At 33.7% G+C, this 18140-nt stretch overlaps 1 protein-coding gene across 10 annotated transcripts in view; it reads right to left on the reverse strand.

Annotated features, from left to right (window-relative positions):
• Window positions 1-8017: 8017 nt before the first annotated feature.
• LOC105347368 (uncharacterized) overlaps window positions 8018-18140 on the reverse strand; it is a 46949-nt gene continuing 36826 nt past the window's right edge. For 7 of the 10 annotated variants that reach the window (XM_066086244.1, XM_011456419.4, XM_066086245.1 and 4 more), the window contains one exon: window positions 8018-14695. In XM_066086244.1, coding sequence (XP_065942316.1) covers window positions 11816-14665 — 2850 coding nt within the window. In that variant the 5' untranslated portion in view covers window positions 14666-14695 and the 3' untranslated portion in view covers window positions 8018-11815. Of the gene's footprint in view, window positions 14696-15044; window positions 15067-15322; window positions 15618-16923; window positions 17081-18140 lie in introns of those variants that run through there. The other 3 variants (XM_066086243.1, XM_011456421.4, XM_066086247.1) reach the window with 3 other exon arrangements.

An 18140-nucleotide genomic window follows, 5' to 3' on the forward strand; every position in this document is an offset into this window, starting at 1 on the left:
GAGGTAACTATTCCTGCACCATATCCGTATACTTCGCAAGATTTACAAAACTACAAGGTTACGAAATTACAAATTACAGTCGTCAGCAGATTTCCAAACACTGAAGTAACCTCCACATATGGGAGATCTCAGAAGTGTTAAGGTCAGACGACACGTTCCTCGAGAATCTTTTATGTATCTCCTCGCAATAAAGAGTTCCAATAAAAAATATTGATTTTATAATTACTTTAAAAATGATTAAAATTTACTTTGGTTTGGTTATGTGTCTAGATGGTCGAGTGATTAGAACCGGTGTTGTATAGCAGTTTTTCCCCCATAGTAGCTTTTCCCTCCGGAAAACCTACTATATAGTAGCCTTTCCCCCCGGGGGGAAAAGCTACTATATAGTAGCTTTTCCCCCATAGTAGGGTTTCTCCCTAACGTTTTTGGTTCAGATTTTATAAAAAATATTTATGGAAATCCAGTAAGGATAAAAATCAATGTTTCTACACTCCCAGGTTGCATACATGTATATCTGCATTCATCTGTGCAGGTTAAGTTTCGTTTTGCCGATTTATTATTTTTATAGACAATGCTGAAAGTTGAACATGTGTGTAATGGAATTACACATAGAACTTAATTTAGGTAATTTATTGAAAAAAGTTTTACAAGTTCTACACTTATATTCATAATTCTGTGTTCTGAAATTGTATTAAACGAGAATGTTTTAAGAATTTCTTGATAAATCTATCAGACTGTTTGTCTGTTTGTGAAAATTTCATCCAGGCTAAACCTCTGTTTTAGAGAAATTTTGTTTCCAATGTTTGAGAGCCCGATTTTTAAAATCCTATTATAATAATTATAGTGCATATTTTTTAGGGTCCAATGTCTCATAAACTAGAGATGACCATATCACCATATTTTTATAGTGGCAGTGGTTTACCACTTGAAGATGACTCTGAAAATAGGGGCCCTTGATGTTTCAGGGCCCGATGTTTAAACCCCCATTATAATGATAGAATAGTGTTCTATAAGTGGGGACCCGAATCTCAAATTCTAGAGATGACCAATTAACCATATTTTCACAGTGATAGTGGTAAACTTCTAGTAGATGACACCGAAAATTTAAGCCCCCATGCAGGGTAGGAGCCTTTGTTGTTTTTTAGCCCGATGTTTGAAATCCAATTATAAAGAATATGTAATTTTTAGTGCCCCATATCTCAAAAACTATAGATGACCACATGAACATATTTTTACGGTCATTTAAAAGTAAAAACATCATTTAAAAATACACAATCACTCATATTTTTCTTTATCAAAATGATTGAAAATTACGTTTAATTCTGCTGCTTTTTTTTAAGTTTACGAACAAAATCTTTTATAAAGGTACGCGGTTAAAATTCATTATTCTTCAAAACATTTAATCAATTCATAAGATGACTAATGATATAATAAATAATTAGGTAAATAAATCAATGAACTTTAATTCATAAAAGGAGAAACCGAAAATCAAAAATAAATAACCAACCTAAGTGCGCGCATTTACGACTTTTTTACTTGTTAGTTGATTAGAAGAACAAGCTTATATTTAAAAGAAGTCAGCTCATCACAATATATGTGTTGGTTGGGTTTTTTTTTTGGGGGGGGGGGTGTTTTGTTTTTTTAATTACCTTTGTTTAATTGTTCGAAGAAATAATATGGTACACAAGTAAATCTTTATTGCAAAAATATGAAACAAAATAGTATAAATTTTTTAGGTAATTGAATCGTATATCTTGATTTATATGGCATCGTTTTCAAAATTGTATATTTATAAATCACGTTGCAAACTTAAAAGTGGAAAAATTAGCAAATAGTGAGTGACAATATAAACATAAAGTTAGTTCAGGCTCCATTTCACATTTTCCAAAGTAACCAGCAAAGATACCGACATTGTTCTGGTTGTGAAGACATTTCATTGTTTTTTAAAATGTTTACATCATAATATCTCGTGTTTCGTAGAAATGTGCTTAAACATATGAATATGCGTAACTTTAAAACGAAATGGTAAACACTAACTTTACAAATGCTTTTAATACATAATTAAAATACCCCTTACCCATGATCTAGAACCCCATCAATCAAAGTAAAACTAAAACATTTCAGTTTCTCATCATATCATTGCATCCTGTCTCCCGTTTGATATTTAGAAGAAGAAATAAATATATAATTTTTTTAAGATCGTCAATTCTAACGGTATTAATTTAAAATTGATAGCCTTTTAGACAAAGCGAGTAATACGTTTCCACTTTTTATTCCCTTCCTCTTCAAAATTAAGTCAAGATTGGTCAGTTAGTTCCCTGGGAGAAGCTTATACATTGATGGTAAAACATTGGAAAATTAAATTTCCAAACCGGCGTATTTTAACTCAAATGTGTTCTCACGTGTTCATAACGTCGAAGTCAAAACTGTAGATAAGCATCGATTAGATGAAAAGGATTCGAGGTATTCTGAAATCCGTGAAAAAGGTGTTCCAAAAAGGGGTGAGAACAGGTGAAATAAACGATGATGACACATGCATGTTATGAAGGCGCATGCCTAAGTTCATATTTGGGGTTGAAAAACCATTATTTTATTCTGTGTATTAATAAATTCCATAATTATCCTTTTCTGTAAGAAATTAATATCATATCAGTTATTGCAAATTATTGTCACGAATGGTCCGCAATAAACATGGCCGGAAAGTAAAAATGGGGGAAAATCCACTATATAGTAGGTTTTCCGTGGGGGTAATCTGGCTATAAAAAGGGGGAAAACACACTATATAGTCAGCTTTCCGTGGGGGAAAAACTGCTATATAGCCATTTTTCCGGGGGGGAAAACTGCTATATAGCCATTTTTCCGGGGGGAAAGATGGCTAGGGGGAAAAGGCACTATATAACACCGGGCCGCACACTGCCAGAAGTGTATAGGATCTAGAGGTCGTGAGTTCAAAGCACCGCCCCGGCGGAGAAATAGTTCTAATTTAGTGAATTTCGCTCTGCTGTAGATGTATTTATTTTTATATCAGCAATTCAAGTATATTTTCAAGAAGATTAAATAGGAAATTGCGTACTCTAGTATTTTGCAGAAATGCCTGGTAAGGTACCCTAATTTTTTGCAAGAAAGCTTGTCAAAGTGGTAGTAAACCATTAACAAATTCCTGGAAAAATTATCTAAAATTGAGGACCTTTTGTGAATTATACTTTGCTACAAAGACATGGTACTATGATGATTCATATATATATATATATATATATATATATATATATATATATATATGTATATATATATATATATATATATATATATATATATATATAAAACTGACAAAAGTCTATTAACGTTTTGGTCAGTAGAGTAGTTAATCATGAGATTTACAATATCTTAATTTCCAAAATAAAAACGGAATTTTATTTATACTAATTTTTTGCCATTTCACTAACATAACGTAACGTAAAAATTTACGTAACGTAATGACTGGAATTTAATAACGTATTCATTGTCTTTTTAACGAACAATTTAAATAAAAATGAAAGTACAGATGTTATTGTGGAAATCTGTTGCGAAATGTATTAATTATTTATATCTGTAAATAGGAAAAAATAAAGGTTTTTTTTTATGATTTGGACCTCCAGATTTTATGACAGCGATGAGTGGGTTTAATCTAATATCATCTGTGCAGATGTGTCTATCTCCCATTACACTGATACAGTATCCAAGTCATAAACCAAGTCAGGCATGGAACAATAGCAAGAATACAGTCCTAGCACACCCATGACATCTCGGGGTATTGTCCCACGACAACTCTTTTAGTGATTCGGGAGCCCAGGATATCAAAACTCTTAGTCCACACACAACTGTGAACTTAGAATGCTGGAAGGGATGTTAACCACATATTGATTTTCAATTTCTGATTCCATTTTTTTTACCTTAGAATTCTGGGTTATGGTACGCCATCAACGAAATAAAAAAACAACTAACAATGGTGTCGTTTATGTAATATTTATATATTAAAAATACTACAAGGCAAGTCTGCCTGAGGTACATGTGACACTAAGTCTGTTTATCTCAATCTAAATGTACTACACAACAGGTAGGCCCAAATACCACAGAAAACCTCTTAAAGCTAGTATGTATTTCAGTATTTCTGTGGTATTTAGGGCGATCTTACAGAAAAATACAGAGAAAAATATGAGCGGTGACAGAAATGCTGTAGTTTTTCCCCAAAGTTTGAAAGTTTGATACAGGAACGTAGAATCAAAAATGAAAGAAAAAATTCACTGTTCATCTACGACTGATAACAACTCCGTTAACAGGAAATAAAGTATTAACAATTGATATATAATATATATGGTAATAATATATGTATACATATAATGTTTATAAATTGCTCTTCTATTACTTTGCAACCATTGAAAACTATTAACACAATTTTCTTATTTCTAAAATTAAAATGATGTCTTTCATATTACACAAGAATAACAAAAAAAAATGAGAAAAAAAAACAAGAATGGAAAATAAAAAAAAACAACCTTGCAAAAAGTCTTTAAAATGTTTTCCTCAACATTTTTTCTTACATGTATATTTCTGCAATGAGCTGATCAAAACAAGTGGCTACAGTTTCAATACTTGTAAAGTAAGAGATAGCTTTGTGGTACAGCTGTTCCTCTGAGCAAATTGTAATGTCCTTCATAAACATAGAAAAATAAGAATATGTTAAAAAAAATCAACAGAAAAAAAGAACCGTAAAAAAATGTCCTTCTCCTTCTTCTCAAATCATATGGCCCCCTTTTGTATCAACTCGCACTTTGTGCCACACATAACAAGTCTCCTTTAAAAAAATCCTTCAATATATTCCATCACTTTGCAGAGTGTGGGTTCTTTTTAAAAAATATTTACAATATCAATAGTTCTCACCAAAATAAGATTCCAGATTTTTTTTATTTACCTGAATTGAATGTTATCCTTAAGTAAAATAACATACCCAAAATTATGGCAATAAAAGCGTTTCTGACTCCAAAAATCAACTTTTGAAATTTTTAATCCTAGTATCATGATTTCCTCAATGTTTATTTGTTAAAAAAAAGCTAGAGACAGTTATTCACCAAAAAAACTTTCACAAAACTTGGGTTTTGCTGGTAATTGTTTTTTGATTAGCAATATCGGAAAGGAAAAAAAAATAAAGCGTTTACAACTCTTGGAGACAAACTTCTCCCGTGTGCCTCATCCAAAGAGTTGAGACTTCCTGACTTTGTAGGTGGACACCAGTATAATAATGCATCTACATGGTTGTCTAGGACAACCGTCACCATGGATATTCCTGATCACAAAATGCACCACTTAATTACCTAATTACTTCGTTAATATTACAGAATGCAGCTCCACTCTAGAAAGAAAACAACCTTTATCTCAAAACAAAAAGATTTCAATTCACCTACTAACAACTAAAAATAAAATACATAGTATCAAAATGATCTACCATTTGGTAGTTGAATTGTAGACTTCCATTTTGTTTTTACTGGTCAGCTTTTCTTTGTATCACACTCAGACAGATGTCCTAAATAGTTCACAGAAAAAAATATCTTTACGCAAAAGAAGACAGCTGAATATATATAATAGACATAATAACATTGAGCTCAAAAATTAAATGAAAAACAAAAATACCACAAATCTGATCATTATGACATCATAAAAATAATCGTCATATCAATTCACATAATGATTAATGACATACCTTGTCCTACTAAAATGTAGCAAAATAGAGAAAATAGAGAAATTTTTCACAACTCGCCAAAATAAAAGAGGGGGTCTGATTCTTCAGAAATTGAAAATAAATCCCTCTGCTTTTACGTTTATCTTATATAAATAGAACTTTAAATTCTTATCATACATTTCTCTATAAAAAATACTTTGTTTTGCAAAACTCATTTATCATATTGCCTTGATCCCTTGTGAAATCAAAACTTTTAATCAAATTTGGTTTTAAATGGACAAAAAAGAAGAGAAAAGAAAACTGGAATTTGAGATTGAGGACATTATCAGCCAAAAACTATTCTAAATGACAGCACATTGTCAAGTTATTTCATCAAATTTACAAATACACATACAATTTAATATATATACAAGTTTTCCTGAACATTCAACATAACATAAATGTATATATTGTCTTTTATCTATACACACATATAAATGATGAACTAGTACCATATATGTACATGACGAAATCAGCACTTTCATTATTTTTTTGTAAGAAAAATACGTGACAAAAAATGTGAGTGAGATAGATGTGATATACCCGTACTCAACATAGAATATAAATGCATATCCCAGTCCAAAAATCATCATTGACATATTAACATATTACACATAGAGGTATAAACACCTGCTTACTAACTAAGCTATTAATTTGGCTACGGCAGAAACTTCTGTTCCTCATGTGCTACCCATAATGACCAATTCCAAAAGGAAAAACAAACATAGGAGAAAAAAATCTGAAAGTCATACGCAACTGAATCAGAGTTTAGTAATTTGCAGATATAACTCGTAATCAGAATTTAATTCTGAAGGTGCCATCTTTTAACAAACATCAAATTTTTATTCGAAACAATAACAACAAAAAATATGAGATGGCACTTAACTTTGAAGAATATCTTAAGACTTTAAATTAATTTTAAAAAGTATGAGAGATAAAAATAACCAATGCCCGTAATTGTCATCCTTTTTTTTCCAAACAGCAGATACAAACCCTGAACACTTTTAAACAAGTTAATTACACATTCATACATAAAAAAAAGATTCGATACAAAGGAAGATTATTAGATATAACACCCGTAGTCCTGTAATTATTATAAATGTGCTCTAAAATTCTAAGTATTGTCAATGCTGCAGCTTTAAGTTTTCAACAAAATTATCATTTATATTCAATAAATTTGTGTATTTTTAACTCAAAGAATTCAGATCATTCAGTAGAGGTAAAAAAAAAATAAACACTGTTATTCTTGGCAAAAAAAGGGGATGGGGGTTGACAAAATCTTAAAAGGTTGATATATTATTAATGGTATATCATTAATATTTGGTATTGGGGTAGATGGGATGATAAATAAAAAAAATTTATTGCCTCAATGGAAGAAAAACTCAATTTTGATAAAGTTTGCTGAATGACCCAATCGGCAATACTGTTAAAATGTGAGCAAAACAATGACTGGGAAAAGTCTTCCTTCTTGAATGAATGATGAAACAAACTAAAATAAATATCAAGACATTCACATTGCACGGAAAAGTAGTGGTAACCTGATGTTGAAGATTTGCATATATATATATATATATATATATATATATATATATATATATAAAACTGACAAAAGTCTATTAACAGTTTTGGTCAGTAGAGTAGTTAATCATGATTTACAATATCTTAATTTCCGAAATAAAAACGGAATTTCATTTAGTACTAATTTTTTGCCATTTCACTAACGTAACGTAACGTAATAATTTACGTAACGTAATGACTGGAATGTTAATAACGTATTCATTGTCTTTTTAACGAACAATTTAAATAAAAATAAAAGTAAAGATATTATTGTGGAAATCTGTTGCGAAATGTTAATTTTTTTTATCTGTAATTAGAAAAAAAAAAGATTTTTTATTTACGATTTGGACCTCTAGATTTTATGACAGCGATGAGAGGGTTTAATCTAATATCATCTGTGCAGATGTGTCTATCTCCCATTACACTGATACAGTATCCAAGTCATAAACCAAGTCAGGCATGGAACAATAGCAAGAATACGGTACTGGCACACCCATGACGTCTCCGGGTATTGTCCCACGCCAACTCTTTTAGTGATTCGGGAGCCCAGGATATCAAAACTCTTAGTCCACACACAACTGTGAACTTAGAATGCTGGAAGGGATGTTAACCACATATTGATTTTCAATTTCTGATTCCATTTTTTTTTACCTTAGAATTCTGGGTTATGGTACGCCATCAACGAAATAAAAAAACAACTAACAATGGTGTCGTTTATGTAATATTTATATATTAAAAATACTACAAGGCAAGTCTGCCTGAGGTACATGTGACACTAAGTCTGTTTATCTCAATCTAAATGTACTACACAACAGGTAGGCCCAAATACCACAGAAAACCTCTTAAAGCTAGCATGTATTTCAGTATTTCTGTGGTATTTAGGGCGATCTTACAGAAAAATACAGAGAAAAATATGAGCGGTGACAGAAATGCTGTAGTTTTTCCCCAAAGTTTGAAAGTGTGATACAGGAACGTAGAATCAAAAATGAAAGAAAAAATTCACTGTTCATCTACGACTGATAACAACTCCGTTAACAGGAAATAAAGTATTAACAATTGATATATAATATATATGGTAATAATATATGTATACATATAATATTTATAAATTGCTCTTCTATTACTTTGCAACCATTGAAAACTATAACACAATTTTCTTATTTCTAAAATTAAAATGATGTCTTTCATATTACACAAGAATAACCCAAAAAAATGAAAAAAAAAACAAGAATGGAAAATAAAAAAAAACAACCTTGCAAAAAGTCTTTTAAAATGTTTTCCTCAACATTTTTCTTACATGTATATTTCTGCAATGAGCTGATCAAAACAAGTGGCTACAGTTTCAATACTTGTAAAGTAAGAGATAGCTTTGTGGTACAGCTGTTCCTCTGAGCAAATTGTAATGTCCTTCATAAACATAGAAAAATAAGAATATGTTAAAAAAATTCAACAGAAAAAAAGAACCGTAAAAAAATGTCCTTCTCCTTCTTCTCAAATCATATGGCCCCCTTTTGTATCAACTCGCACTTTGTGCCACACATAACAAGTCTCCTTTAAAAAAATCCTTCAGTATATTCCATCACTTTGCAGAGTGTGTTTTTTTTTTTTTAAATATTTACAATATCAATAGTTCTCACCAAAATAAGATTCCAGATTTTTTTTATTTACCTGAATTGAATGTTATCCTTAAGTAAAATAACATACCCAAAATTATGGCAATAAAAGCGTTTCTGACTCCAAAAATCAACTTTTGAAATGTTTAATCCTAGTATCATGATTTCCTCAATGTTTATTTGTTAAAAAAAAGCTAGAGACAGTTATTCACAAAAAAAAACTTTCACAAAACTTGGGTTTTGCTGGTAATTGTTTTTTGATTAGCAATATCGGAAAGGAAAAAAAAAATAAAGAAAGCGTTTACAACTCTCGGAGACAAACTTCTCCCGTGTGCCTCATCCAAAGAGTTGAGACTTCCTGACTTTGTAGGTGGACACCAGTATAATAATGCATCTACATGGTTGTCTAGGACAACCGTCACCATGGATATTCCTGATCACAAAATGCACCACTTAATTACCTAATTACTTCGTTAACATAACAGAATGCAGCTCCACTCTAGAAAGAAAACAACCTTTATCTCAAAACAAAAAGATTTCAATTCACCTACTAACAACTAAAAATAAAATACATAGTATCAAAATGATCTACCATTTGGTAGTTGAATTGTAGACTTCCATTTTGTTTTTACTGGTCAGCTTTTCTTTGTATCACACTCAGACAGATGTCCTAAATAGTTCACAGAAAAAAATATCTTTACGCAAAAGAAGACAGCTGAATATATATAATAGACATAATAACATTGAGCTCAAAAATTAAATGAAAAACAAAAATACCACAAATCTGATCATTATGACATCATAAAAATAATCGTCATCAATGCATATCAATTCACATAATGATTAATGACATACCTTGTCCTACTAAAATGTAGCAAAATAGAGAAAATAGAGAAATTTTTCACAACTCGCCAAAATAAAAGAGGGGGTCTGATTCTTCAGAAATTGAAAATAAATCCCTCTGCTTTTACGTTTATCTTATATAAATAGAACTTTAAATTCTTATCATTCATTTCTCTATAAAAAATACTTTGTTTTGCAAAACTCATTTATCATATTGCCTTGATCCCTTGTGAAATCAAAACTTTTAATCAAATTTGGTTTTAAATGGAAAAAAAAGAAGAGAAAAGAAAACTGGAATTTGAGATTGAGGACATTATCAGCCAAAAACTATTCTAAATGACAGCACATTGTCAAGTTATTTCATCAAATTTACAAATACACATACAATTTAATATATATACAAGTTTTCCTGAACATTCAACATAACATAAATGTATATATTGTCTTTTATCTATACACACATATAAATGATGAACTAGTACCATATATGTACATGACGAAATCAGCACTTTCATTATTTTTTGTAAGAAAAATACGTGACAAAAAATGTGAGTGAGATAGATGTGATATACCCGTACTCAACATAGAATATAAATGCATATCCCAGTCCAAAAATCATCATTGACATATTAACATATTACACATAGAGGTATAAACACCTGCTTACTAACTAAGCTATTAATTTGGCTACGGCAGAAACTTCTGTTCCTCATGTGCTACCCATAATGACCAATTCCAAAAGGAAAAACAAACATAGGAGAAACAAATCTGAAAGTCATACGCAACTGAATCAGAGTTTAGTAATTTGCAGATATAACTCGTAATCAGAATTTAATTCTGAAGGTGCCATCTTTTAACAAACATCAAATTTTTATTCGAAACAATAACAACAAAAAATATGAGATGGCACTTAACTTTGAAGAATATCTTAAGACTTTAAATTAATTTTAAAAAGTATGAGAGATAAAAATAACCAATGCCCGTAATTGTCATCCTTTTTTTTTCCAAACAGCAGATACAAACCCTGAACACTTTTAAACAAGTTAATTACACATTCATACATAAAAAAAGATTCGATACAAAGGAAGATTATTAGATATAACACCCGTAGTCCTGTAATTATTATAAATGTGCTCTAAAATTCTAAGTATTGTCAATGCTGCAGCTTTAAGTTTTCAACAAAATTATCATTTATATTCAATAAATTTGTGTATTTTTAACTCAAAGAATTCAGATCATTCAGTAGAGGTAAAAAAAAAAATAAACACTGTTATTCTTGGCAAAAAAAGGGGATGGGGGTTGACAAAATCTTAAAAGGTTGATATATTATTAATGGTATATCATTAATATTTGGTATTGGGGTAGATGGGATGATAAATAAAAAAAATTTATTGCTTCAATGGAAGAAAAAACTCAATTTTGATAAAGTTTGCTGAATGACCCAATCGGCAATACTGTTAAAATGTGAGCAAAACAATGACTGGGAAAAGTCTTCCTTCTTGAATGAATAATGACACAAACTAAAATAAATATCAAGACATTCACATTGCACGGAAAAGTAGTGGTAACCTGATGTTGAAGATTTGCAGTAGAATAAAATATATCTTCTCAAAATAATTTTGTTGCTCTGAGGCATATCAATGAGGTATTTGAAAAAGTTCCAAAGGTAAATATATCATAACCTGATAGACATATCAAAAATACATAAATAAACAATTAATCTTTGCTGCTTGCTTAATTAACAGACATCACAAATCAACAGAAAAAGATGAGGTATATCAAATTATCAGATTCAACAATCATGACAGATACTGGAGTTACCCCCCTTGTCAGATCAATCGCCACTGTCAACAACACATGAAAGAAAAAAGTCAATGAGGTACTACTTGACAACAAATTGTAAATATTAGGGGTTGTTTACATATTACCCTTCTTAATTAAAGTTACAGTCATACAAATATGATTTAAAGACTAACAATATTACAAATGCACTGAGATATAATACAATGAGGTATATACTTCACTCTGAAACACTAAGTACCGCACTTCTTCATCGTAAATGTTCTGCTAGATGCATGGAGAAGTATGTCTTATCTTGGCAGTTCTCATCACAAACAGGGCAGGCGAACGGCTTCAAGTTGCCACCTCGTGCATGGAGCTTACTGTGGATGCGGTACATTGCGTATTCCGAAAAATAGCACTCGCAGTGGTCACATTTGTAGAGTCTGCCAGTGGCTAATAGCGTTGATATACTCTCGGTGGAGTTGTCTAACCCTGAGCTTGTTACCTGCTGGTAGGTGGAGCCGCTGTGGTCCGAGTGTACACTGGCCTCGCTGGGGCTCCTGACGTCTTCCTGTAGTAGCTCCAGGCCGCTCTTGCAGCATTTGTTGACCTGAATACCAATGTCGACCGAGTTGGCCTTGATTCCCGGTGCCACGGTTACAGACGGTCTGAGGACGTTAGACCCTGCTGCTGGCCAGGACTTTTCTTCTGAGGTAGGAGAGGGGAGGAGATTTTCCTGACTTTCACTTCTTCTGTGGGTTTTCTCGGCCTTTTGTACACTGAGATTGAGGGCGTCAGCTTGAGGTGTGTGGTGACTAGTCTCTAGAAATCCGGCGGAGGAACGGAGAGGTATCTCTGAGGTAGGAGTTGGTAATGAGGTATTGAATATCGACGGAAATGAGGAGGCTGCTGCCGCTACAGCTGCCTGGTGATTCTGGTAACTCATAAATAATGCATTTGACATTGCAACTGAGGTAGGTGTGTTGAAGAAACTGCTGTATGCTGAATCAGCATAGGAGGTTACTTCCTCCTTGCGCTCATCTGGTGAAGCATGCAGAGGCATACTGCTGCTGTTGTTCTTCACAGGAGTTCCATCATTGCCGTTTGTTGATGGCAGCATGTTTTCCTGAGAGGATGCGCTGTTTTTGACGAAGAGATCCCATACACTCTCGGCGGATATGCCATGACGACGGGCATGTCTTCGTAGAGTTGAACCCCTGGTAAACTTAGCTCCACATATTGAGCACTGGTAAGGCTTTATCCCTGCATGAAGCTTGATATGAGATTTCATGTTGTTTTTGTAGCCGAATCGTTTACCACATATAGGACAGCTGTAGGGTTTCTGACCCTCATGGACTTTCATATGAAATGCCATGTGACTGGCCGGAAACTCATGCCCACATATACTGCACATCTCTTTGGGTTCGTCAGCATCCGCTAGTCCGGATGGGTTAGCTGCCTGTTCCAGATTCTCAACATCTCTGTCGGGTGAGGCCTCATTATCTATTGAGTCTGACAGAGCTTCAGAGTCCATTGGCTCCTGCTCTTCGTCTCCATCTTCCAGCGAATCTTCATCATAGTCACCACTTCCTGGGGCTCCAGGCATGTATTGCAGAGACTCCTGTTCTTCTTTCGTGAGATTGTGGTTTTTCAAATGGCTGACCAAGTCACTTTGAGCCTCTACTGTCGATCCACAGTGCTTGCAGGTCCAGGGGCCTTCTGCATGCTGGCGTTTGATGTGTACACGAAGGCTGCCTTTACTGGTGAAGGAGGCAGCACATAACGCACAGGCGTACCCAATCTCTCCTAGATGAGCTCTCTCGTGGGTGATTCGTAGACCTGCCTTTGAAAATCTGTCCCCACAAAATCGACAGGCATAGGGCTTGAATTTGGTATGTATCTGCTTGTGTACATGAAGCTGCCAAGATGAAGGGAAATTCTTACCACATATTTCACATTTGGTTTCCCCTCCTTCTACATTTTCTTTTGAATCCATCTTGCTTTCACCATTCGTTCCCAAATGATGATTCTGCGACTCATGCAGTGAGGTAGTTTCATTGATATCCATGGAGTCTGAATCATCTTGACCTGAGGGGGTACTTCTCTCGGCCATTTTCATCTTTCCAGATTCTCTGGAGTTGTGTTTTTCTGAGTCGGAATCCTGGCCATTTTCCACTTTGCTTTTCTCCCTCTGCATGTCTTCCTGTATAACGTCCCGTTGATATTGGTCTTCCTGTGTGACTGAGCTTGCATCATCATGTGAGGTTCCTGAGGGGGATTTGGACAAGTCCAGTCCAGCTGAGGTATTGTAGGGGGATAAAGAGTGACCCCTTGTTTCGCTGCTGCGTTTGATATGAGGAGACCACCTGGACTCAGATGTGTACTGAGAGGATGGGAGATCGGACAAACCTTCATACATTTTGCTGCCCTGAGGTATTCGCTGTTCCTGAGCTTCTTTTTTGACAATGACTCCTGGGTATCCGGCCACGGATTCCATTTCCTTCAGATACTTTCGATCCAGGAGGAAGGGTGGGGTCATGAGAGGAGGTAATGATTTACTGAATGAGTTTGAGATTTTCCCTGACTGAACAACCTTAGATTCCACTGCTTTGCGAGATTCTGCAGTGGTTGGCCATGACGAGCTGTGGTCCGACGTTGAGCTAGTTCCCATTTTCTTCGTCTCGTCTTGAGGTACCATGCTGCACACCGCTGCTCGCAGTAGGGGGCACCGCTTTTCATGATAGCGCCGCGTTGTTGACCTGGTGAAAACTTTCCCACAATAACTACAGGTGCGGGACTTTCGAGGATATCCATTGGAGGTAAATTGGTATAAATCACTAGGGTACCCGTAATTCGGCATGGCAACCCCACTCAATCCGTACGGAAATGAATCTGTGGTTCCACTCCGGCCCCCACCCAGGGGACTTTCCCCTCTGAATGATTCCCCCTGACTGAAGTTGAGGGCCCCCATTGTGGAGGCGGCTGCTGCCAGCAATCCCTGAGTGCTGTTTGGTTGAGCTTTGTTACTCAAATCCATTGTAGAATAAATAGTCTTATATAAGTCTATAACAGATCCCTGATTTAAAGTGTTTCGCTTCTCTTTGCCTTGAACCACCATAGATCCAAGTGTTCCTGCCGTCTTTATTACCTGCAAAATATTGAAACACCGATTTATCGTATGATACATAAAAATGTGTAATGCACAGGCCAATTAAAAAATACTTCAATGAATAAGTCCCTTAATAATTAGAGAAGATGAATATTTAATTAAAGTTTTTTTTTTTAAAAACCACACACGCAATACAGAAGTTAACTGCTTTCCTTGAGAATGGGGTAATGAATTATTACTTGGAAAAATAAGGTAATAGTTTTTATGCATTGTTTTACAAATAGATTGCAATATAACTTCAGTAGAAATTAAATTCTATGCATGGCTATCTCTGAAGCAAAAAACAAGCCCCCGGGCAAGACAAATTTCCTCTTCACGTATTTCCCACCTGATTTGTTGTTGAAATTTCTGCTATTTACTGTTTTGTGCAGGTAACTTATAGCTTGTTTTGATTCTAGGAGATGCGAAAAATTGCCTTATAATTTTCATTTCTGAATCCTCTAGCTGCATTAAATTTTAAAAAAATTCTTACGATGAATTAATTTTTTTTTAATTCTCTAGTTGCATTATATTATTAAAAAATCTTTTTATAATGAATTAAATTTAATACAGAGATTAAAACAAACAAGAAAATTTTTTCCCCATAAAATATAAAAAGATACATACTTTTTCATTGATTTGAACACAGTTTAAATATTTCCATGAATCAATTATTAACAGAGAGTCAACTCCCTTTCATGTTTGAACACAAACGAGGACAAAATGACAGAAGAACTTCTAGAGCTGTTACAACTGTTTAATATGCACTGTGCTGATTGGATCTATACATTCCTGTGTTTATCTCGCTTGTAATTACTGTTTGTTATCAGGTCTGCAGTTATGTAATGACCAGATCACACCTTTTGATTTGAGTTGCTCATTCTGATTGTGCTGGTAGCAGGTGTCATAATTGCTTTGAAACATGTGTGGCATATATTCAGCTGAGCAGAAATCAGATTTAACATATGCATGTACAAAAAAGAAAACTATGCCACCAGGGCAATTAACTTTAAAGATTAAATATATGCAACAGTGGGAATGGAAAGGAAATCCAAAGTAAAACAATCTGTATTTTTGTGAACTAAATAAATGAAAAAAAAACTAAAAGAAAATGTTGCAATCTCTCTCTCTTTTATCTAACTGTAGTTTTCTATATCTTTTCATTTTCTCCTTCAGATATGACAGTTTAATCATTTAAATCAGAATGAATGTTATCCCAACACAAAAAATACATCTCTCTCTCTCTCTCTCTCTGAAGTTTCTGTGTAAAGTTTTTGTTTTCTCCTTCAGATATGACAGTTTATCAGTCTACATCAGAAAGACTGTTCATTTTCTACTCTTATCTCAGGAGCCCATTGCTTGCCATGTTCAAGGTGTAATTTTGCACCTAAGATAATGTACAGTCTTCTGGTCAATTTCTTGAAGCTCCACTGGGCATGACCAATTTGACCTTGGTCTAAATATGGAAAAATCGGACATAAGTGCTCCGATTGCTCACAAGATAGCAGAGACATGAAAGGCAGTAGATTTTCTCATTCCAGCAAGACATCCTATCTGTTGAATCTTAAATTACCCTATCTGCAGGGCATTTATTTTGTAGAAATTGACAAGCTTCTCTCCCACCCTCGGTGCATTCCAACGACTGGTCAATATGGCACATTAAGTTAAGCAATCATACATAAAAACACAAACTAAAATTAAACAATCACTTCTTTAACATTCAGACTTTTAAAAAAAGTTTTTATCTCCTTCAAAAAATGAGGAATAAATTGTGTGAAATTGACTACCTAATTATAATAAAGATTGCAGAATCACAATTAATACAGGTTTTGTGACATTTTCAATCTGCTGTAAATGAGTTTTGCATAAAAAAATAATAATTCAGAACATGCATTTAAAATGAAAATTATAACAATATATATTTTAATCAACATATTGTAATATCAATTTTAAGACTCTTCACAGTAAGTTTTTAATACGTGAACCAGAAGCCGCATTTTTCCGGTAAATATCACCCAGGTAGTAAAAATATTTGTGAAGGAGGGCCCAAGCTTTCGGTTAATTATTTATAGCTTCTAAAACTTTTGACTTGCGTAATCAAGTTGGCAATACAAAAAAAAAACTATTAACAATCCTAAACCAAACGAAAATATAAATCTTCTCTTTGAGGAAATGAAAACAAGAGTTTTAAATTTCTGAATAGAAAATAACTAGACAAAAAGTCCTGCCTTATAGTGCATTGTCCGTTGTTGTATAACTGTCCAACAAATCCTCTTAAATTAATCTCTGTGCACCTGTAGCCAGCCCATGCTGGATGTAAACCAACATATTTAAATCAATGGGCAACTTTTACTTTTCCTTGACCACCATTCCCCGCTGGCTAACAGGAGTGGACATTTAAATGCAGTTCTTACAATTTAAACCCTAAGTAAATATGTGTTCACCCCGCTCACTCTTGCAGCAATATTGATGTCAGTGGACACAAAAACACAAGGCCCCACCAAGGTTATAGTTCTCTGCGCTTTAATCTTTGCCAGAGTGATTTTTGCAGAGCGAATTGATTTCTTTTCTCTAAATTTTGCACTGCTTTATTTTTTGTCAAAAGAAGTGATAGAAGGGTGATGAGGAAACGATCCAAGCACAATCATCTAGATACGGAACAAAATATGTACATCTTATGAATAATTTCTTCTTTTTCTTAATGTCTTGTTTTTTACTGTCAAAACAATTATATACTCAACAAAATTATCATGAATGAAAAATATTTACTTTGACTGATCTCAAAGACTGAGCGATCTCAAAGACACAGTTCAGAAGTGAATAGAACAGTGGCACGTGACCCATCCATTAAAAAGGTACACAATCTTTGCTGCATTTTTAGCATCGAAATTTATTTGGGTGACACAACTCCAACCAATATCTAGGCCTTACATGACAATGAAGTTCCTTACACATTCTAACGAGCCAAAGGAATTCTAACACGCAAATTGGGTTTCTTAATAGCATGATGAAAAAAACCTAAATGACATTAAATCAAAGGTAGGGGGAAATTGTCATGTTCTTGTCAAAATGCTGAAAGCAATAGCACTTGGAGATGTCTACTAAAAACACAAATATATACACATGACTCGCACACTGCATTTTAAATATAACGTCCCTACATCAGGTCCAAGCCCCGTTCTTCACTTGTGATTCTGTTAAACCAAATAAGCTCTTAATCTCACGTAATTCAACTTCTAACCTTGCTTTGATTTATTTTTTTGTCAAAAGAAAAAAATTGAATATTTTTTTCTTCAAAAGAGAAAAGCATCTGAATTAAACAGAGAAGGACCCAATTGCCCGAATGGGTTGTAAGAAAAGCTTGCTCAGTCTATAATGTCGCAAATGGGATATAAATTTGCTGTGCACCAAAAAAAATAAATTATAAATATTCACTGAAATATAT

The sequence above is a fragment of the Magallana gigas genome, chromosome 5 (assembly GCF_963853765.1).
Source record: "Magallana gigas chromosome 5, xbMagGiga1.1, whole genome shotgun sequence".
NCBI lineage: Eukaryota > Metazoa > Mollusca > Bivalvia > Ostreida > Ostreidae > Magallana > Magallana gigas.